The sequence below is a fragment of the Marmota monax genome, unplaced genomic scaffold, assembly GCF_021218885.2.
Source record: "Marmota monax isolate L192 unplaced genomic scaffold, Marmota_monax_Labrador192_F-V1.1 WCK01_AAM20220418_F8-fsc00192, whole genome shotgun sequence".
NCBI lineage: Eukaryota > Metazoa > Chordata > Mammalia > Rodentia > Sciuridae > Marmota > Marmota monax.
Genome location: NW_026693786.1, coordinates 1,543,054 through 1,566,064, shown reverse-complemented (window position 1 = coordinate 1,566,064; position 23,011 = coordinate 1,543,054). Strand labels below are relative to the sequence as shown.

Below are 23,011 nucleotides of genomic sequence, written 5' to 3'. Positions count from 1 at the left end.
GCCAATCCCAAAAACCCAAATGCCAAATGTTTTCTGTGATATAAGTATGCTGATTCATAATGGGGTTGGGGGGTAGAGCATGGTAGTAGATGAACTCTAGATAGGGCAAAGGGGAGGGAGGGGGAGGGAAGGGGCATGGGGGTAGAAAAGACAGTGGAATGAGACAGACATCATTACCCTAAGTACAAGTATAAAGACACAAATGGTGTGATTATACTTTGTGTACAACCAGAGATATGAAAAATTGTATTCTATGTGTAGTATGAATTGTAATGCATTCTGCTGTAATATATAACAATTTAGAATAAAAATAAATAAATGAATGGTCTAAACATCCAAATTAAAAGTCAGAGACTGTCACATTTAATTTTTAAAAAGCAAGACCGAATTTAGACTGCTTATAAGAAACCCAGATTAAATGTAAACCCAAATCAGTTAAAAGTAAAGATGGAGCCAAGTGTCATGGTAGTCCATCTAATTTAATGCAACAATCTCTAGCAAATCTGTTGCTGGGTCATATCTTTCCTGAGATAACTTTGGCTTTGATGAGCTTCAGTACAGCTTCTGCTAATCAGGAGTGAACAAAATCCACATTATATCAAAATACTTGACTGACAAATATAGATGAGAATTTCAATGATAAACTGAAAGTAACATTTGCCCTATGAGAATGGTAACATGAGTAATGTATTAATCTGTTTATCATGTGGCAATCTTCAAAAATAAAAGGAAAATATAGTAAAGTTCTAGTGTTCTAGGTTGCAAAGGTAAAGTGTAATCCATCATATACCAGTTTTCTTTCCTCCCCTCTAATCTTTGCGGACTTTCCTCAGCTTCAGTTCTTTCCAAGACACTGCCTTTTGCTCTTTTTGATACTTTTGAACAGAGGCCCACAATAGACGACCAGGAAAGTAGAATTAATCAAGTAGTCAGCCAGTCACCACTGTTAAATTTTTTTAATATCAATGTAAAATGGGATCATGGTTTTACAAGCAGATTTTAGAACACAAAGACTGATTTTTAAAATGGTTTCTTTCCTTCACTAAAACTTAAATATTAACATAAAAAAATCTTAGGAATTTTTTAAAGAGCATATGTTTTTCTTTTCCATTTCATAACATCTACAGTTGACAAACATGCAAAATAACTAATTATCCAATCAAAGGCCTCTAGTAGAAATATGCAAATTAAAAATGATCTACTTTGATTTACTTATTGGCTATGAAATCCAGCAACAATCTTCCCTTTTCCCCACTCCTTAGAATAGCTGCCACTAATTCCTTTCTAGAGGATTGGTGGCATTAATCATACCTTAGCTCTCCCTTGTTGGCATCCAGACATCCCTGGTTCAGCCTGTGAAATGTTACAGTTCCAGGTACTAAAAATGCCCAACCATCTTCTTCACCATATAACATCTTGGCAAGGCACCTATCAACCATGCACAGTTTGGGCAGTGACCCATGAGCAACATAATGGCCTTACTGAAGAATTAACTATACATCCTGTGTCTACCATTTAAATGAGGATATTAATGGAAATGTAATATTTCAGGAGGCATTCTTTTTCTCTCCTGTCCAAGTTACCAGCATGTATAGTACTAGGAAGAGTAGAAGAAGGTGGACAACAGCCACATAACATGAAACCTCCCTAGAGCTAAAAGCACACTAAGTGAAATCCAAACTGTAGTGGGCCAAAGAACTGACTCTCATTGAGGTTTCATTTGTGGCTGTGAGCAACCTTCATACTAAGACGATCATAAATTAGGGAACAATTTCTATGCACTGAAGGTTCAGCAATTTTCACTAGCATGCTATTAAAATTTCCATCTTTTCTAAGGGCTGTGCATGTGCTTCATTATTAAATTTGGTATCAGCTGTTAAGAAATAACCAAATAAAATTAATAAAACTCAAATATTTCCTTTTCACTATACCCACTTCCAAAGTTACAAAGGATTTTTAATGTTTATTTTTCCACCAGTCCTTAAGCAAAGTAAAACAAACAGAAAATCAAAACATAACTGTAATATTACACAAGATATTTCATTTTCCTTCAGTAACTTAGTCTGTTCCAAAGTATTTCTGTCCAAAATGTGTAGGTGCAACAGGATGAACTTCAGTAGTTAAAATTGTGATCTCTGGAAATTCTTGAATGATTGATTTGGCACCTTCAAAAAATTAAAAAAAAATTGTTATGGCAGGAATTTTGGGTAGGACTAGTTGGAATTCAGGAATTTTATAGTTATTGTCACTAAATCTAATATTGACAGAAGATAGAGAGCAATGGCCTTTTGATTCCTAGTCAGATGTGGCTTATCTCTTCATTTATGTAATATCTGATATTTAAAATATGATAGTAGTCACACTATGACCTTGCCCTCTCACTAATACATCCTTAGGATCAAACTGGTTTATATCCAAGATTTGAAAAAGAGTTATTCAGTTATAGTAACTGTTCCCCTGAAGAGTTTTTTTGTTTATTTTTGATTTTTTGGTACACAGGATTGAACCCAGGGGTGCTTAACCACTGAGCAACATCCCCAGCCCTCTTTAAATATTTTATCTACAGACAAGATCTTGCTGAGTTGCTGAGGCTGGCTTTGAACTCACAATCCTCCTACCTCAGCCTCCCAAGCTGCTTGGATTACAGGCGTGTGCCATAGTGATCAGTTGTTTTATTTTAAAGGTGGCTAGAATAGAGTGAATACAGTCCTTTCTAAAAAGAGGATCACACATAAAATGAAGGTTTCCCAACTGAGAAAACAAGTACTTGAGAAACAAGTACAAAGACTTCTTTGTGTGTCAGAGCAAGACAGTTTTGTTTTTTTTTTTTTTTTTTTAGAAGTAATGACTTAAGCTTTGGAGGAAGGGGATAGGCAGGGAATTAAGATTGGTTGGAACCCAGTCAATCTAAATTGGTATGGCAAACCTGTCACAGAATGGGACTTTTTCAGCTATAATGTAACAGAATAGTACGCCTATTCTAATAAATACTATTGGAACAAAAGAGATTACCTTTCTATTTGCAAAGGTGCATTTTACTGAATTATCTCAATGTTGTCAATGCCACCAGTGTTACATATAATAATGATCAAGCAAATCACCCTCCATCACCATCAATGTTTAAATTACAGGTAATTTTTGGTTACAAAACAACAAAGTAATCAAAAAGGCCACAATTTTTATACAATAGCCTACAGAAAAGTAGCTTTCCTAATCAGTTACCCTGTAGCTTCTCTATGGTTGGTTGAGACATAGAACATTTAGAAATAAGGAAACACCTGGACTAGAGAAGCCTTCTATTTCTCTTTCTTTTCAATTATGAAGCAAATACAAATTCATTGTAGAACACTTCAAAATTTCCTCAAATAACTTGAAAATAAAATGAAAATCACTCAGAATCTCTCCATCATAAAATAACCACTACTGATAGTGTGCATTTACTTTTAAACCAAAATTGAAATATTATTATGTATCTGCCTAGCCTCTAATGCTGAGAAAAGATTTATTAGGTATTATGTTAAATTAAAGTCTGAATTTGGTAGTTAAAATATTCATAATTTGTATTGGTCATCTCTAAACTTGGTGATAACATTCCATGGTATTCTAATGCTATTACTGATTATACTTTTTTTTTTTACATTTACTGCCTATGCTTTTTATGTCATTAAATATTTTACAAAAACATGATTTGATATTTCTATTACATTCTCTAAGTATGTATTATTTGTTTATCCATTTCCTTGTTAGTTATTTATATATTTTGAAAATTTTTCCTCGTAAGTAAACTTATAATGCATATCATAGAAACTAAATTCCTATGTGTATTTATAACTATTTTCTTAGAACACATTACCATTTGTCCTAAATTGTATGGTGAAAAAGCTAAAGTCTTAAACTAGGCACATCTCTCACAGGAAATGAAGAACAGAGTTTTCTCACCACACCCCTTGAATAGAAGTCTAACTTTAAAATCTTCTGCTCTTTTCTACACACTGCAAAACTTACTTCAATAAGGGCAGAGGACGAGATAGAATCTCAAATTTCTTGTGACTTAAAGCTGTTCTCAGTCTCCAATGGAGAGCCAGAGGAAACAAGGACCTTTCAGCCATCTGCAGGCTCTACCCAATCAGGGCCACAAGGAAAATAACTGAAATTCTTTTGCATGTCGTTAGTTCATACTTCTCCATATGAATTTGAACATCAGAATGGTGTAAAATAAGTTGGGCATGGTGGTGGGTGCCTGGAGCCCCACACCTCAGGAAGAACACTTGTGCCTAGTCAACATAGTGAGACTCCATCTCAGAAAATAGTTGTAAAATATTATCACTAAGCTCAGAGATGACAGACAAAAATTACAACTACCAAAATTAGATTTAAATTTAATATGGAGGAAACTAAACTTTCTCTCAGAATGAGAAGCAAGACAGATGCACACATATCCATCTCATGATTACATGAGAACTCCAGTTACTACCTCTTGCTGAACTTACCATGAGGAGTAGAGAAGAGACTGAGTAGGATAATAACACTGGGTTGAACTCCATGTTCTATGAGAACTTTTACAGCTTCAATCACAGTATTTCCCGTACCTGAAATCAAAAGACAACAAAATATATTAGCAACATTAACTTTTTTAAAAAATGTTTTTGAAGTAAGAGCAATATAGTAATCTAATATATGAGATCACTAGGCAAAGATTCATTTAAAGGTGCTTATTCTTTATCAGTGTTATTTTCAATAACGGACATGACACATAAAGTTCTTAAATACCTAAAATCCCTAAATTCATTTAGTACTTGAGTTACCAAATCTAACATATGCCCACTCACCTGCATGGAAGACCATGTAAAGAGAACAGAATAACAGAAAAAAATATTACCTCCTAGAGAAAAAAAAATCACTGCTGTATTCATTAGGCTAGAGAGGAGACATGTTTCAATATACTATCTGTTCTATATATTTTGCCTCATTAGGTCATTAGCTTCAATGTGTTTATTTCAAGACAGAAGCTCTTTACAACTAATAAAGTTTGACTAATGTATATTTCCTTATTGCACAATGAAAATTCCCTGGTGAACTTCCCAGAGCAACTACAAATCAAACTGAGAAAAATATACATTTAGAATCTATTTGAGCTTTTTGTATCAGGGTACCTAGGAGAGAAACACTAAGGTGAAATTTAAATCCTCACAAAAGCTTACAAATTAAATTCAAGCCACTCACTGAGAATTGGATACATCAGAAGGACTTTTCTCCGATAGATGTCTGGAGGGAACTTGGCATAATATACTTTGGCTCTTTGTGTCTCCTCATCGCTCTGAATCAGGATCTTTCCAATTCGTATGGATCGACAGCAGTCTCGTAAACCTTGTTCCATTGCCTCACCTTGAAGAAATAAATGAATAAAAACAAGGAAAAGGAAAAACTATTTGGGGAGAGGGTCAAAGTCCAAGAATAGGCTAAAGCAGAGTATGTGAGCTATTTTTGAGTGTGAATTCCTTTTTTAGGCCATATCAGAATTCTACCAATACTATTTTTTTTCTTAAAATTAACTGTTTTCATTCAAATTTAAGAAGAAACTTTATATCACTAGTGGAAACATAAAACCAGTTTCTTGCCGGGCACAGTGGCGCATACCTATGATCCCAGCAGGTCGGGAGGCTGAAACAGGAAGATCATGAGTTCAAAGCCAGCCTCAGCAAAAAGAACTCATGAGACCTTGTCTCCAAATAAAATGCAAAATAGGGCTAAGGATGTAGCTCAGTGGGCGAGTGCCCAAGTTTAATCCCTGGTACCAAAAAAAAACCAAAAAACAAAAAACCAGTTTCTTCACCATTAAAACAGTCTTCACCCATTAAAAAAGATGAATAATATTGTCCTGAGAATGATAACATTGCTTAAGAGATACCTTCTTTACAAAGGGAGCTTCACATGCCAGTTTTACTGAAGGTATTCAATTGTTCACAAACTCAACTTTACAGCCAGAGGAGAAAAGTCGATCTTTTTTTCTTTGGGTACTGGGTTTTGAACTCAGAGGCACTCAACCACTGAGTCACATCCTCAACCCTATTTTGTATTTTATTTAGAGACAGGGTCTCATGATCTTGCTGCCTCAGCCTCCAAGCCACTGGGTGCAGTGGAGCACCCAGCAGCAAAGTTAATCTTTATGTTAAAAAAATCCATCTGTGGGCTGGGATTGTGGCTCAGCGGTAGAGCGCTCGCCTAGCATGGGCGGGACCCGGGTTTGACCCTCAGCACCACATAAAAAAAAAAAATAAATAAAGGCATTGTGTTGTGTCCATCTACACCTAAAAAAATAAGCATTAAAAAAAAATCCATCTGTGCCAGGCAGGGTGGCCCATGCCTGTAATCCTAGTGGCTTAGGAGAATGGGATAGGAGGATTGTAAGTGTGAAGCCAGCCCAAGCAACTTAGGAAGGCCCTAAACAACTTAGTGAAACCCTGTCTCGAAAAACAAAAATGGCTGGGTAAGTAGCTCAGTGGTAAAGGGCCCCTGGGTTAAATCCCAAATACCAAAAAAAAAAAAAAAAAAAAAAAAAAATTCAACTGTTTTCAACACAAGCAAGTGGGACTTCTACCACTTTTGCCAAAAAAAAAGAAAAGAAAAGAAAAGAAAATGAATCTTGTGCAAAAAATTATGCTTGCTGAATGGAAAAAAACATCCCACATAACAGGTATAGGTTCTAGTTATAGGCATGCAATTTTGCTGTGCAAAGGTTGGTTTAGAGAGACTCAGACACAATACAACCAGCAAATGGGAATCCTAGAGCTAATGATGATTGCTTTTGTCTACATAGTCACATAGCCATCAATATAAAATTTAAAAAAAATACTAAATAAGTCCCGCTCTTAACAGAGTAGTACTGTTCCCTGCAACAGAAAACTGAACAAATATTTTCTCTGGCCAGGTATTCAAGTTGTTCAAGCCTAAATTTATGCCACATTCCTGTGAACACTGCCTGTTCTCCTCAAGATAGCAGCATCACATCGTCCTGTCCTCCCATCCTTCCCTGAATCTTTTTGAAAGCTGGTTTGTCCATGGGAGCAGGCCACTTGAGAAGATGTTCTGCAGTTAAAGATAGCCAAACTTAGCAGGACATAGGTCACGACTTCAAGACAGCAGGAAAATAGACAACATAGGTGGTAAGATTTAAGGGAAGGCAGGCCACAATTATGACAGACAAACTCACATGTCTCCTGGAAAACAGCAGCCATTTCTATGCATGCAAGAGATAAAATCACATATATGCAAACCTACCGCTTCTCATTATGCTGACCCCACAATTTCCCTTCTCAAATTTCACTCCTTCATACTTGTACCCTGTTGGGATATAAAACCAAAGAATTTATCTTTCATCAATGGAAAAACCTACTTATTCTATAAAAGTACCTATGGTTTAAAGCAGATGGGTACAAAGTAATCCTTATCCAGACCCATTGTATAATGCCTTAAGTTCCCTGTGAAAGTAATGAGATGAGTCATGATTTTTCATAGTTATTTCTTAATTCCTCATATAAAACCTGGTGTGATAATTGGGAGAGGCAGACTTCATCGAATGGGAATAGAACTTATCATAGCATGATATTCACATACACGTTCCTCAAATTGAATTCAAAGAAGAATCACTACACTCTGAGAATACTATGTACCCCATCAATTCAAACTGGGATCCCACTGAGAGCCACGGCAGAAGCCTCCTTATTCCATCTCTTTTTATGAGCCTCCATTCTGCCTTAAAAGCAGAAGAGGCTGGAATAGTTATCAAGCTACTCAACCCTTGGTCTGCTCCTGAATTTATGTCAATTATGATGTAATAAGCTCAACCCCCAATTTTCCATAAAGTCAATCCTTCAAATAGAACAGTTTTCTATTATCTATTATAGAACCAAAGTGTAATTTCAAATTCTGAAAAAAGGATCTTTGGCTATTTCCTATTAGAACAAGGTAATTTCTCCAATTCTCATCATTTTTCTTTTTTTCTTCTCATCTTTTTTTTAAACCTGGAGTTTCAATGCCAAACCAGCTTCCCCATTTGTTAACACCAGCAGCTTCTCAACAGAGGAGAAGATAAGCTGCCAGCAATTCCTAAATCTGGTCCCAATGACCCATCATCAGAGGCAATCCTGTATGCTGAAGAATATTTATTAACCTTTTATTTGAATTGACAAGCAAGCCACTAACAAAAAGTCACCTACAAAAATTTCTTTACTAAATGTCTTGGAGTTCTTTAAAGATGTTTAAAAGAACAACTCCACCTAGACATCTCATTTTGCATACTGATTTTACTCACACTGCTTGCCTTCCATTTTCCCCCAATCTAGCTCAAAATTTTTATGAGGAAAATTTGAGAGTAATGGCCTGGTTACCTGTTGGCGTGGTCACCATGCATTCTTTATATGGCAGCTGATTCAATCCCTCTTCCACAACAAGTCTGATCTAGAGAGTCAAAGGAGGAATAAGTTGAAAGAACCTGCTGAGAATCTCCTGCTGACAGTAGGCAGAGTCAGTAGCACACTAGGCAAGGATTTAGTTTTTATGTAGATAGGAAGGGTGCCCCCATGATGTATTAGAGGCAGAATAGATCTAAATGCCAGGCTGCTTGCTGCTAGGTATTTAACCTCCAATGGGCACATGACTGCCACCAAAGGGCTCCAATACGCCTTCTGATTCCTAATCAATCAGTCCAGGCCCTGAGAGATGCAAAACTCCAGTAAGTGACAAGAGTCATGACAGTCACCCTTGGAAGTAACATACTTCTGGTTACTTTAGAAATAGTGCCCACTGGAACCTTCTCTGCCTCGTTCAGTACTTTTCAAACTGTTAAGCTGGATCATTTTTAAACAAAGGTTCACCATAATGGAAATAATGCCTTAAAGTTCTTGTGAGTTTGAAATAAATGAGTGGATAGGCTGATTCCGTCTGCTGAGTCTGAAGGAGGATCCAATAGAATGTCTTGGGGGTTTCTCAGATATTGAAAAGGCTTACAAGAATCATAATGTGTGATATAGAGGAAAACTAAACCAGGCATGCTATTCCCATGATCAACCAAAGCCTATTATAACAAAGGCAGAGTTGAGCCTACAAAGCACATTTTCTCCAATCAATATTACATTACTGATTAAGAATCAGGAACAGCAGGGTGAAGCATCAGGCTCCATGCTCTGTTATCACAACATAACACCCTGCTGCCATTAAAATGATCAATTCTAAACGACCCAGCACTTTGTCAGCCTGCAGAATCAGAGAGAGGGTCCGAAAACTTCATGAACACTGTGCACATGTTCACACTCACCTCTAGCCACCACTTTTTGTGGAGATTTCTGATTCTTATGAGCACATTACAGAGGATTCTTTGAAGAAGACCTTAGATCACCTCCTCCTAGTAACACTAGTCTAAAGAGTCCTGTCTCCTGCCCCATCCCCTGCCACCCTGGGATAGAAATTAGTATGTACGAATCTTACATAAAATCAGAAGAAGGGTGACTAAAATATAAAGAGTCTGGGAGTATATCTCGGCAGTAGATTGTATGCTTAGCATATGCAAGGCCCTGTCAATACCCAGCACCCCAACATAAATAAATAAAATATTAAAAACTCCAGGATCTGAGGGCCAGGGAAGTCAACCCTTACAAATGCAGGACAGACTTAATGTCCACTATAAGGAGATGATATATTAGAAATCCTCAACTATAGAAACCTAAACAGCTACAGTCCCTACCACAATCACAATAGACCCTCCCCCACCACATATGGGATCCTTCAAAGCCAAGTGCAAAGAACAGAGGTCCAAATCACCATCCCCCCAGGTGAATTATGTCATAGGTTCTTATTATCTCATTTGGTTAGAATGTAATACCTGTTATTTCAGGAAAGCACTTTATAATAACCATGAACTTAACTCCTACTTCGTATACAGAAGAGCATGTGTGCCTGGTAAGGTGATGCATGCCTTTAGTTCCACCTACTTGGAAGGCTGAGATAGGATTGCTTGAGCCCAGGAGTTTGAAGCCAGCCTGGGCTACAGAGCAAGGTCCTGTCTCAAAATGAAAAAAAAGGAAGAAAAGAAAAAAGAGCCCAAGGAAAACAGAAAAAAGAGGAATAATTTCTATCAGTGAACATGAAGATCACTCTTCTCTCCAAGTAGCCATTAAAACACAATTTTCTTCCTTCTTGAATCTATTCTTTTGGTTAGATAAAACCAAAAGCAAAAACAAAAACAAAAAACATGACCTATTGCCCCAGAAATGTCACCCACATTTATCTTGGTTCTATCCAAGGGTTATTATTGCCCTTGAAAGCACAAATAATTTTATGTAGAATTAGTTTCTAAACCAAGAATATTTAAAACCAAAAGCAGAATAGGAACTATCTACATTCTTTTGGAATAAACTCTCTAGGGAAAATCTAAATGAAAAGTTTCATGTTTTTCCCCCTCACATTTCCATTAATAATCTACTTTCTTCTATTTGATTATAACTGCAAGGTTACTAAGCCACATTATTTTCTTTCCCAAACTACAAACTGACAACAGTATTAAGATTGTGAACTCCACAAGATCAGGAGCTATGCATATATTCCTGGTTGCTATATTTCCTCCCTCCCAACACAACCTATCACAGTGTCTGATTCACATGAGTCCAGCATATATTCATGAATGATGACGATTAATAACTAGAGCAGAAAAAGTGTCAACTTCATTCCAAACACTGGGTACACTGGTGTGTGTGTGTGTGTGTGTGTGTGTGTGTGTGTATGTACATATATATATATATATATATATATATATATATATATATATATATATATATATATAAATACATACATACAAATAGAAAATAGTGGTTACTTTAAAAACTAAACAATTTGACCTGAGATCCTTCCTGATGACTCGAGCTAAACAGAATTGGGCTTGGCCAAACCTTAATAAGAAGACCCCGAGGAAAGTAAAGAGAGTTCAACTTAGTATATCATATGTGAGGATAGTAAAGAACAGAGGCAAAATAAACACAGCCCTGCTCCCATGTAAACTACAAAAGAATGTATTAGTTTTTTTGTGTTAGATGGACATCACTAGTTCTCTTTACATCTTTGGTTTTCCTCAAATATACTTTACTTCATTGATCTAAGATGAGGCAATTAAGAGTTGCTGAGCACCAAATTACCAAATTCCATCTGAGAGGCAGTAGTACCTGAGTACGTGAACAGGGAATGAGTTCATGGGCAATGCTTTGAGGTGAAAGGGACTGAGGCAGAACTTTAATGCAACAGTGGGAAGAACACTTCAGAAGCCTAGCAAGATGATGGTTACCTCTTCCAATCTATCTCACCCCCAGAATGCTCAGAACAAAAAGCCCCCTCGCCTACCATGAGTATATCACTAGGTTCAACAATGAAATGAAAATGGAAAGCCTCCACCTACCAAACGATCCGCAGAAAACATGAAGTCCCCTCTACTGGCTGTCCTAAAAAAAATAGTACAAGTTTTAGTCTAAATTAGAGCTTTAAGGTAAAATATTTGCTTAATACATATAGTTATACTGATATTAAGACCTATTACATACTAAAAGCTTAAATGCTTATGCATACAAACTATTACTAAAACAAGATATTTTTTACTAGTATACTGGCACCAAAATGAGATGACTTGAAAAATATTATTGAAAATGCTTATTTGATATCAACATAAAAGATATGAATTGAAAAGATCATGCAGTCCCCCAATGAACTACCCAAGTACATATTATTCAATCAGGAGATGAACAAAGTTCCCTCTAGAACATGGCAACAAGACCAAAGCTTAAACAAGGAAATTTTGCAGTAAGAAAACCAAGTTCTCCCAAGGCTCCCCCTTAAGTCACCTTGATCTATGCCCTATATTATTGAGATAAGTGACCTATCCACTTTATCTCTAATCCATTTTGGAATTATAATGGTACAGACAAATAAATCTATTTTTGCCACCTCTTTCAAGAATGTGTAACCCAATTTCCAAGGCCTTTTTCTCAGATAATTTTTTAACAAGTTTTTCATACACAAGATCTTTCTGCCATTTTTATAAACATTCCCTTTATATCCTGAGACACCCAAGTACTAATAATCCAGGATTGCATCTACCCACAAGCTGTTTACTATCCAAAAAGGGAATGATTGATGTTCTTTCCATGTGTAAAAATCTATTAATATTCCTCCACATTCTTCCATGTAAGTTCTGAATGCACTGATTTACACCTTAAGTGTCTAAAAATCCCTACCGGCCTATCCAAAGCATACCTAAAATTTTCCCCAACACAACATCAAAATGGTATACTGCAAGCACATAGTATCTCAGCATATCATTAATCACCATTTTTTTCAAGCTGCATTCAATTTTTCTGATGTAGGAAAGCAATGAAATATCACTGATACAAATGGTATTAGGTTTAGAGTAGCCACAATTATATCATATTACAGATATTAACTCTCTAAAACATGGACTGTAATTGAGCAAAAGCAAGAATATAGATCTGTGTTCTTTATGTACAAATATTCCTTAAATTCAGAAAACTCTCCACAGACACACACACACACACACACACACACCCCTATACATACAGAGAACCCATTTAAAACAGACACCATTTTGTGTGCTGTGGCTTTCAAATGAGACTAAACTATTCACCAGCACCTTTCATTTCTATAATTAATCTTCACAACATGCTTGTCAAGGAAGGAAAAAGCAGTAAACTGTATAAAAAAATACTGAAGCCTACTGTTCTGTGAGACCTATACAAACTTGTCTAGGCAGCCTGAATTGAGTTTTTCAAAAGGGAAGAAAAATCTGGATTTGCCTTAATGAAATATGCTGTGCTATATCTTTAGAACACACTGAAATTGTATTATGTTTCTTAAGTTACACATCTACATATTACACAGAAAAGTTATACTAGCTTAAGTGATCAGATCTGCCCAAATTTGTTATTTTATTTTGGAATCAGACACTTTAACATCTTTCAGATCATCTAAAAAAAATAAGCCTCACCTGATAACTTTTGTATGATGGTATACATCATGAAACCTAATACGAACTGTTACACCTCCTGACAATTATTTGGCCTACAAGTAAACCATTCATTGCTCCAAGTTACCCCACTACAAACAGTAATTACTAATCTTCCTCCTGTCCTTTCAAAGGCAGACTTCAGACTCATACTGTTTACTTTAAATTAATTTTGAGATTCAAGCTTGAATAAAATAAGGTAATTATTTTTAAAAAAAAATCATAGTAGCATTTGATATCACATTTAATCCTTAACATTGTTGAGACTAGAGTATCATAAAGCAGATATTGACTTGTTGGATCAATCAACCTGCACATATTTTCTGAGACCCTGCTTTAGGTTCAACACTGGGTAAAATTATTTGTTAGTGAAGATGTTTTAATGTAAACCAGACCCTCGTTCTTATTCATTCCATACACTTTGTTTTAAATCATAATTATTTTGTCTCAAAACCATTTAAAACAAATCCCTCCTACTGAAAACAAAGCTTTGGAAAACAACAATCATCTTCTATCTGATGAGAGTGCCCCTCAAAGATCTAATGCAAAATCATCACAAAGCAAAAGCACACAGAAACACATCCCTGGAAAAATTCTAAAATATATATCTAAATAATCAAATATTGCATATTTAAACAATCATATTCAAGCATTCATATTTCAAAGTATGGAAATCTAATTAATATTAAACTGAGCATCTTTTAAACTGTGCAAACCCCAGACAGGTTTAACAATGGAGACCTAATCATACCTGAAAATACACTTTTCTTGACACCTCCCCCAACACAAATATGTCACAAACCTTAAGCAACAAGATGAAAGCCCAAAGCAGACATTTTAAAAAGTGAACTTTGCATAGAAACAATCAAAGAACAAGATTCATACTGGAAACCAAATCCTCATTTTAATGTGGACTGGATAAACCTGAATCATCCCTGCTTGTTATGTAAGACTGTCTATAAAGCACTTTAAAATGTCCAGAGAGAATACAGCAATCGTGTGTATTTTAAAACATATATATCTCATAGCAAATATAAACCAAGATGAAACCTCTTAACAGTCTGAACAACCTTTCCTTTAAAAGGCTAGATATTTATGCATCATCCATAAGATACAGAAATATGAAAGGAATTTTTATAACATTAAAAAATTAAGACTTCAAGTAAATAGCCTCTTCCTTTTTCTTAATAAGCTCACTACTACCACTACCACTACCACATAATTACCACCGGATGGGCTCTCTAGACTGTTGGAGGACATCTTTTCCTGGGATGATTATCACTTTGATTCTTGTAACAGAAACTTCCATTTAATCACTCTACTCTGGTTTTTCTATCTACTCAGAATAAACCTGACAAATCTCCCACCATTTTTTTCACAAAAATCAATAACAACAATATTTGTGTATGTACACACACGTGTATATATACATTGTGTATAAATATATTTACATCACAAATTCCCAACAACTTAATTATAAAGCTTTTTGAAAGTCCATAAGTTATAGGAGGTACCTAACATCACACTTTACATTACCCCATTCTTTCTCAGAGCCTCCATTTATTAAAAAAGTTTCCTTGGAGTCAAGTATTAAGCACTTCTGGTGCATTATCTTATTTAATCCTCACACACCCTTAAGGGGTAGATTCTATTATTACTACCACTTTAGCAAGGGGAGCAGTGAGGCTTATAGAGGTGAAATATCTCAAGGCTCTTCCTTGCCGGAAGCTCTCGGATTCCAAGTGCCTGAGTAAATCCCTTATTTATATTTTGCTCTAATAAAAGAAAGTTTACTAAAAGGTAGCCAATTCTTAAGATATTTCTCTCCCTGAGAACCAAATTGGCATGCATATACAATGCAAACAATGAAATAAAGAGCCTTTCAAGCAATAAAACATCATCAAAATGTTCCTTCTGAAGAGGGAGAAGTTTTTATAATATGGCTTGTAAAGTGTATGTAATAAGCACATCACATATAAGAATTTATTCTTTCCAAAAGTGATTCAAGCAAAATCTGCTGACTCATTACAATTTAATTTTATCAAATCCTCGCAGCACTGCATTAGGTGTTATTTCAAGTTTAAACGTATCACTCTTTCTCCAGAAAGATCATACACAAGGATTGTCTGCAGCATTTGGGGCAGGGGAAGCTGGAGTTGGGCACTTCGCAAATAAAAATACAGGATGCCCAATTAAATCTGTTTCATAAAGCCCATGCAATATTTAAGTTCCACTTATATGAAAGAGTTATTCATTATTTATTTGAATTCAATTTAACTAGGCTTGCTGTATTTTATCTGGCAACTTAAGTTGAAGAGGAAGAATTAAATGGAATTTAAAAGTAAGAATATTAAAATAAGAATATGAGTTTTCACTCTAACATGTTTTTATTTGTTAAATAACAGGTTAAAGGGAAATGAAACATTAAATATTTTTGGCAGGTTTAAATCAAAATTATGTTTCATTTAAAGTTAATGTTTAGTGAAAGAACTGAAGACATAGCTTTACCCCCCTGCTATTATATAATCACTAAAATAAAGAATAGCCCAAACATGTGCCATGGTATGCAAATGATTTATAAATGTTTTTACTCCTCCTTCCTTCACCTTCATGCACACACACACACACACACACCAAAAAAAAAAATAAAAATAAACAAGAAGTACTCAGAACAAACCTAACTCAATGTGAAAAGTTAAATAAAAAGTCATTTTTGGGGCTGGGGTTTTGGCTCAGTGGTGGAACACGTGCCTAGCATGTGTGAGGTACCAGGTTTGATCCTCAGCACCACTTACAAATAAATAAATAAAACAAAGGTATCGTGTCCATCTACAACTAAAAAAATATTTTAAATCATTACAACGTTCTCAGTCTTGCCCCCCCCCACACACACACACAAACAACAACACAACAATAGTAGTCCTACTGGATTAACTTTCATCCAAGCAATCTGTGGAAGCCATACCAAACCCCTCCTAGGACAAATCTACAGACAGAGCTTTTACTACCTTCCAGGTGCAAGCCATCAAGACCAAGATCTTTAGAACTTTCTTAATAAGCTCATAAAACAGAGTGCCACTAATGATTTATTTGCACCTCAAAGCAGCATTCAATGTAAACATTCAAGATCAGATAGAAAAGCAAGAGAAATCATCATTACCTCTTATTATGATTGCTATGTTAATGCCTCTGTACCAGGCCAGATCCTATTTCTGCCTCCTCAGTGACCAGTCTAGTTGGTGAGACATTACTATGATAGGCCCAATAATAGTTGTCTGTCTGTATGACTTAAAGATGTGACTTCCTCCATATTGCACTAAAAGCCAGTTAGAAAATTTGTCTGGGAAACACATGAAAACCAAAGACATGTCTATGTTTTAAACAATTTGCAGGTCAGGTTTTTTCTTTGGTGAACATTTTGGTTTTGTACAAATTTAAGGGAAAAGTTCTGATATTCCTCCAGTCTTGGGATGATGCCAGGCTAGGTTCTCTAGGCTGATTTGGTTTAGTGTGTGGAATCCTTGGACCACTCTGTATCCAAATCTGAAGCCAGGCAATTCACACAGGGGACACTGACTATTCTCCCAGAACATGGGGTCAGATTCCACTGAGACTATTCAAACCACCTCTAAGGATGAAGACCATCTACTCATATTTAAAAAAAAAAAAAAACACTCCACAGGCAATACTGATACAATGTTTTGGTTAAGAATATTATATCGCTTTGATGACTCAAATCACATTAGGCTGCACTCAAATTAGAGTAGCATAGGAGAAGCCAGGTGTGGTGGCACATGCCTGTGATCCCAGAAGCTCTGGAGGCTAAGGCAGGAGTTCAAAGCTAGTCTCAGCAACTTAGCAAGGCACTTAGCAACTTAGCAAGGCACTTAGCAACTCAGCAAGGCACTTAGCAACTCAGCAAGGCACTTAGCAACTCAGCAAGACCCTGTCTGTAATAAAACATATTTTTTAAAAGGCTGGTGATGTGGCTCAGTGGTTAAGAACCCCTGGGTTCAATCCCTAGTAACAACAACAACAAAAAAAGGAGTTGCAAAAATGTTCATCTATCCTGAGGTTAATTGTCTCCTCTCCAGGTGACTAAAAACATTTATAAGGCTGAATGCACTCCTTCTTTAGTGCTAATTCATGGACTAAAATACTCTCAAGGTTGCTCAACTCTCATCCAAGCAACCTGTAGAGGACATATGAAAGCCCCTCCTAGGACAAGTATATACATAGGATATATTCAACAGCTCACAAAACAGCTTTATTATAATGTTCCAGGAAACAAAAGAAAACAAAAAACTGGGCAAGGAGGGCGAAATTTTAAATATACTGCATTGCTTTAAATATGACACCATGAACTATCTTCAAGGGAAAAAGCACAGTACACTCAGACTGTAACTGATTTAGTATATAAAGGAGGCAAGAAGGGAAGGATATGTGATTTAAACCATGTCAACAACAATGAGAAGAAAAACTCCAACAACAATAAAAACACAAGGAAATGAAGGAGTCATTTCTTTTACATAGTTCACCAGTGACCCATGTATGTATGGCTGAGTAAATTATCTGCTCATCTGGTGTTTGGACTGCTGCACTCTCACAGAGAAAATAATTTCTGTGAAATTTAATAATATGGCCAACATATTATGTTTCAAATATCACATTTCAAAACAAAAAGTCATTTTAAATCATTACAATGTTCTCAATTTTGATATATATATATATATACACACACAAACACACACATACAATAACAACAACATACAGTCCTGCTGGATCAACTTGTTTCACATGCCAAAGTCAACTCATAAAGCAATCCCTTCACTAGATGGATACTGAAGATCAGGAACAATAAAAAAACACAACATGAACTCCAACGATTTCTATTATCAGAGGGCTCCATAGTGCACACAAATGCTGTTCACAGGCCTGAACAGGGCATGACAATCAACGGCAACTTCCATAACCAGACCTACATAAATATAGCTTTTCTTACCATAAGCACCACCTCAGCCTGATACAGAAGCTGAAACAGGTCTTGTTTATGTGAGGGATGACAATTTTTTAAAGAAAAGGGACAGAGGAGAAATCCTCTGTTAACAGATTCAGTTAACAAAAACAAATCTAAAAACACTGTCCCCAGTCTAAATAAGCCTCAGCTTATCAAAAATTATAGTGGGTCTTTCTGCACTGTATCAAAGTATAATAACATTTATCTAGGAATCTCAGTAATTTTCAAAAGAAGAATGTGAGTTCTATCTGCAGTTGAATTCCTTTTACTGCCTTGTTAGTTTTTGTTTTTTGTTTTGGTGCTAGGGATCAAATTCAGTGCCTTGCATGTGCTAGGCAAGTGCTCTGCCACTGAGCTATACTCCCAGCCCCCTTTTACTGTTTTAATAAGAAAAGTACACAAATCCAAATTTGAAGGCTTGGAATGCCTTAAATGTACACAGCTCCTCACAAATAATAACAAATGTTCATGGACAGTATCTTGTTTTAGCCTGCCCGGAGCTCCATGAGGTAGTACCAAAATCTTAATTTACAAATGAAAATATGCTGAAGCACAGAGATGCTAAAACATCTTGCAGGATCCTCTGAATCCTGCTGTCTCCTTACAAACTCAGAAAAAGATTCTACTTACACCCAGATTTACTATCTAACCCAGGCTTTTGTAATAAAGTACAATCAGGTGAGCTGGAGATGTAGCTCAGCAGTAGAGCATTTGCCTAGCAAGTAAGAGGCCCAGAGTTCTATCCTCAGCAGAAGGGGGTGGGGGGAGGGAGGGGGAGGGGGAAGAGGGAGAGAGAGTGAACACAAAAGATAAAAAAAAAACCTTGAAGTATATTCAGGTATGTACAGATACTGTCATATGTAAATGCTGAATGTCATGCTCTTTCCCAGCTCAATAGTAATGGTTCTTGACCTTTACATTACTATGATTCTCTGTGAAATGTAATGAAATCTAAGGATCCTCACCTTATTAAAAAAAGGCACATAAGCAACTGCTCATAGTAGCAGTTTTCAGAATAGCAGAAGAATGAAGACCACCCAAATATCCATCAAATGTTAAATGAATAAGCAAACTACAGTATATACATACAATGGAATACCCTTCAGATATAAAAAGAAATGATAAACTGATAGAACATGGCTGATCCCTGAAAATATTATGCTAAAAGAAAACAGTCACAGAAGAATCACATATAGTATGATTCCTTTTGTGTTCTTTGTGTATAGGATCAAACCTGGGCTTCACACATGCTAGGCAAGAGCTGTAGCACTGAGTTACATTCTTAGCCTTTTTCATTTTTTAATTCTGAGACAGAGTCTGGCTAAGTTACCCAGGCCGGTCACAATCTTTTGATCCTCCTGCCTCAGCCATGGGAGCAGCTGATATTACAGGTATGTGTCACCATGCCCAGAAGAGATTCTTTTATTTGAAATGTCCCGAATAGCACGTACTGCATGATCTTTTTTCATAAGTGGAATCTAAAAAATATTGATCTTGTAGAAATTGACAATAGAATGGTGGTTACCAGAGGCTAGGAAGAATAGGATGGGAGAAGGGATAAGAAAAAATTTGATCAATGTAAGTTAGATAGGACCAAGAATCTCTGGTATACTATTACTGCACTGTAGGGTGACCATAAATAACAATAATATACTGTACATTTCAAAAAGCTAGAATAAAGGGTTTCAAAAGTTTTTGCCATAAAGAAATGACAAATGTTTGGATATATAGATATATTTAATCTGATTGAAACATCATGTAGTGTGTATGTATGTGTATTAAACATTATATGGCACCCCATTAATGTGTAATGTTTATGTTATGTATCAGTTAAAAACAAATTTAAAAAGAAATGTATAGAAGAGGCAAAGCAGATATAGAGTAGATCAGTGATTGTCTAGAGCTTGGGGAGGGATTGAAGGGAAATGGAAAGTGGGTATGAAGTTTCTTTTTGGAGTGATGAAAATGTTCAAAAACTAATTGCAGAATATGATGATACACAGCCATGAACATAGTTAAAACCATTAAACTATGCACTTCAAATGCTCAAATTGTATGGTGTATGAGTTATGTCTCAATAAATATATTGTTTTTAAAGCAACCATTAAAAATGCACATATAAATAAAATATTCCAGCCAGTTTCTTAGGGTTGACTAAATCCCTGAAATTCATCCACAGGTGAAGTGGGACACAAGACCCAATGTTAGTTAACTCCTGTTCTACAGAAACAAGAATTATCATCCTATTTTCTTTGTGTCACATATGTTTTAATTTAGCAAAGCATTTAAGATCACTACTTAATCTATTAGGTCACATAATACAGAAGTTTTTAACATTTATACAGTTACTAGGATAGTTTAATATAATTTTAAGAGCTAGAAAAAATCTTTAGTAATTGAGTATCTGTTTCTCGCAAGACATGGTTGGAACTCAAAAACAAAAAATTTTGCCCTCAAGGGGCTTAAAACCTCATAGGCAGGAAAAGATCAATGCATGAGTAACAATATGCAAAACAGAAGGCCAATGGTGCATTAAAAAGGCCAAGGGAGATAGGCCAGGATGAATGATTAAAAGGAAAGCTTCCTGGCAGAGACAAAGGTGGATGGAAATGGGTTTGACCTTGAAAAACAAGTAGGATCTGAACATGTATGGAGGGGATATAGGGAATTCCAGAAGAAAACAGAAGCAGAGATGTTTCATAATAGTTCCTAGAAACTATGTGCTGGGTGGGGGGGAATTAAAGTCAAGCCAAGGATCCTGGACTTTATTTGGTAGGCTTTGAGAAGCCAAAGAAGGCTGCTGAGTAGGGCAGTTACCAAATCAAAGCTGTATGTTAAGAATAGATAGCCTTGAGGCTGTAGCTCAGTGGTAGAGTGCTTGTCTAGCATGCATGAGGCACTGGGTTCGATCCTCAGCACCACATAAAAATTTTTTTAAAAATAAAGATATTGGGCCCACCTATAACTAAAAAGTAAATATTTTAAAAAATTTAAAAAGAATAGCCTTATGGTATCCCGACATACAGATTTTAAAAAGACTAAGGCATGCCCCCACCACTGAAAAGATGGTGTTCTGACATGCTGTAGCTACTCATTTAATGTGCTACTAATTGGAGTCTGGTGTGACAGCAAGCATGCATCTGTAGTTCCAGGTATTTAGAAGACTGAGGCCCAGGAGCTGGAGGCCACCCTGGGCAACATAGCAAGACTCAAAAGAAAAAAAAAGGAAAAGAAAAAGTGCTGTTAATAAAGAAATCAGCTGTAGTTCATTATGGTGCATTATTACCTTTGAAAATACCCATATACAACATGGGTTTGTAAAATTTCAAAATAGCATTTTAGAATTATATTCTGGCTACATTGGTTTGTGGGATTAGGAGAGGTTAAAGGCTCCTTTAGATCCCTTTGGTCTGTTAACTATGTTGTGAAAGTTTATAATAAAACTTGATAAGACCTGGATAATAAGCTTTCATCTGATCAGATAAATCTGAATTCCAAGACCTAAAACAAAATGACATATTTGCCGTAGCAAAAACTAAAGGGTCAGAAAGCTAATGGAGTACAATAGAATTTCCGAGAAATTGTTTTACTTCTATTCGTGAGCCTGAGTTATTTGGTGTTGATGCATAACTATAGGTAGTAACCATTTCTTGATTATAAATTTACCACGTGGACAGTCACTGGGCAGATAACTTAGGGGCGTTCACTGCCTGGAAAAGTTGAGATTCGTCATCCCTGAGAAAAACAAAGAGGCCGGAAGAGACCTGAGGCTACTTGAAAGGTCACTACACAAAGCAGGTTGAACGCGGGAACTAGGAAAGGGCTGGAGGCATGTGTCACCTCGTGTACAGACACACACTACACACTCGAAAGAAAAGGCCCTGTCCTACTCTCCTAAAACCAGTTGTGCCAAGTTCAAGAACACTATCCCTTCCCAGTTTTACTTCCAGACCCCGCCCACCCCGTGTGGACCTTCCATCTCCCTTTCCCTTCCGCTCTGGGCTTACTTGTCCCGGATGATGGTTTGCAGTTCCCGGATCTGATCGTTCATAGGCAGTAGTTTAAGCTGCGCCCCAATCTGCCTGGAGAGTTCGCAATCCCCTAGGAGGGAGTCGCCCTGAGGTGCGTCTCCACTGTCATTGTTGCACTCAGAGTTAAGGTTGGCGCTGCCGCAGGCCTGAGAAGCCCGCTCAGCTGGCACGCTAGAATAGGCGTGCCCGGTGAGGAGAGTCAGCTTAGCCACAGAAGCGCTATTTCCCTCGGCATGATCCGGGTTCTGGTCGCTAGGTCGCAACGGCTCTGGGCATGGGGTTGAGGCAGAGTTTACTTGCTGGTTGTGACAGGGCATGGAGTCCGGAGGCTGTAACTCCGTGGCCATACACCGAGCCCCGGGCTGTCCCCGCTGCTACGGAACTCTAAGAACAAAGGAGAGCGGGGAGAAGGGGCAGAGGCCCGGTGCTCTCCCAGTCGTCCCCCGCCTTCTCGAAATCCCTAACCCTGCCTGCCCTCTCACCTCTAGGCCGCTAACAGTTTCCTTTCACCAGCTTTGCCTCACTCCTGCCCACACCGGACGTACTGCTCACGTAGACACCCTATTGGCCTCTCTCCCTGCCACTCTAAAGCAGGCTGCTTGTTAACTCTTTTGAGTCAACTATGCTGCGTGGATTCCAGCACATAGCCTGTAAAGGCTGCTTTTGCCTGGAGCGCCTGGTTTCTGGGTCTTCCGGGGGCTTATAGGTCTTCCACATTTGGGGTAATGGGTACAGCCAGGAGAAGTGGGGATTAGATCACCCACTTAAGGCACATGTTTTCAGACTTTTTGTCTAGGCAGAGAAAATGTACTTCAGTAAAGGCATCTTCAGGATAGTTTGTCTTTGTAACTGAAGGAGGGAGTAAAAAAACACCTGGCATGCTGATGAAGGGCCTGTTCCCTATTA

General features: G+C 37.0%; 1 protein-coding gene across 2 annotated transcripts; it reads right to left on the bottom strand.

Annotated features, from left to right (window-relative positions):
- Window positions 1–941: 941 nt before the first annotated feature.
- Uprt (uracil phosphoribosyltransferase homolog) lies at window positions 942–22,649 on the bottom strand. 2 transcript variants are annotated; one of them, XM_058584900.1, is made up of 7 exons: window positions 22,588–22,649; window positions 11,441–11,483; window positions 8,388–8,457; window positions 7,279–7,341; window positions 5,224–5,385; window positions 4,491–4,589; window positions 942–2,165 (listed from the first exon to the last, which is right to left on the bottom strand). In XM_058584900.1, exons 2-7 carry the CDS (start codon window positions 11,459–11,461, stop codon window positions 2,059–2,061), a joined length of 522 nt encoding a protein of 173 aa, XP_058440883.1. In that variant the 5' UTR covers window positions 11,462–11,483; window positions 22,588–22,649; the 3' UTR covers window positions 942–2,058. The 2 variants fall into 2 exon arrangements, with proteins under 2 accessions (XP_058440883.1, XP_046318117.1); XM_046462161.2 differs by lacking the exon at window positions 22,588–22,649 and adding an exon at window positions 22,082–22,581.
- Window positions 22,650–23,011: the final 362 nt, after the last annotated feature.

Bases quoted from the DNA above. Each gene is read 5' to 3' on its own strand.
- Uprt (XM_046462161.2), bottom strand. From the start codon at position 22,452: ATGGCCACGGAGTTACAGCCTCCGGACTCCATGCCCTGTCACAACCAG. The intron at 5,386-7,278 runs GTAGGTTTGCAT...TATTTCTTCAAG, and splicing joins GGTCAGCATAATGAGAAGCG to GTGAGGCAATGGAACAAGGT. The intron at 4,590-5,223 runs GTGAGTGGCTTG...TTTTGATTTCAG, and splicing joins TCTGATGTATCCAATTCTCA to GTACGGGAAATACTGTGATT.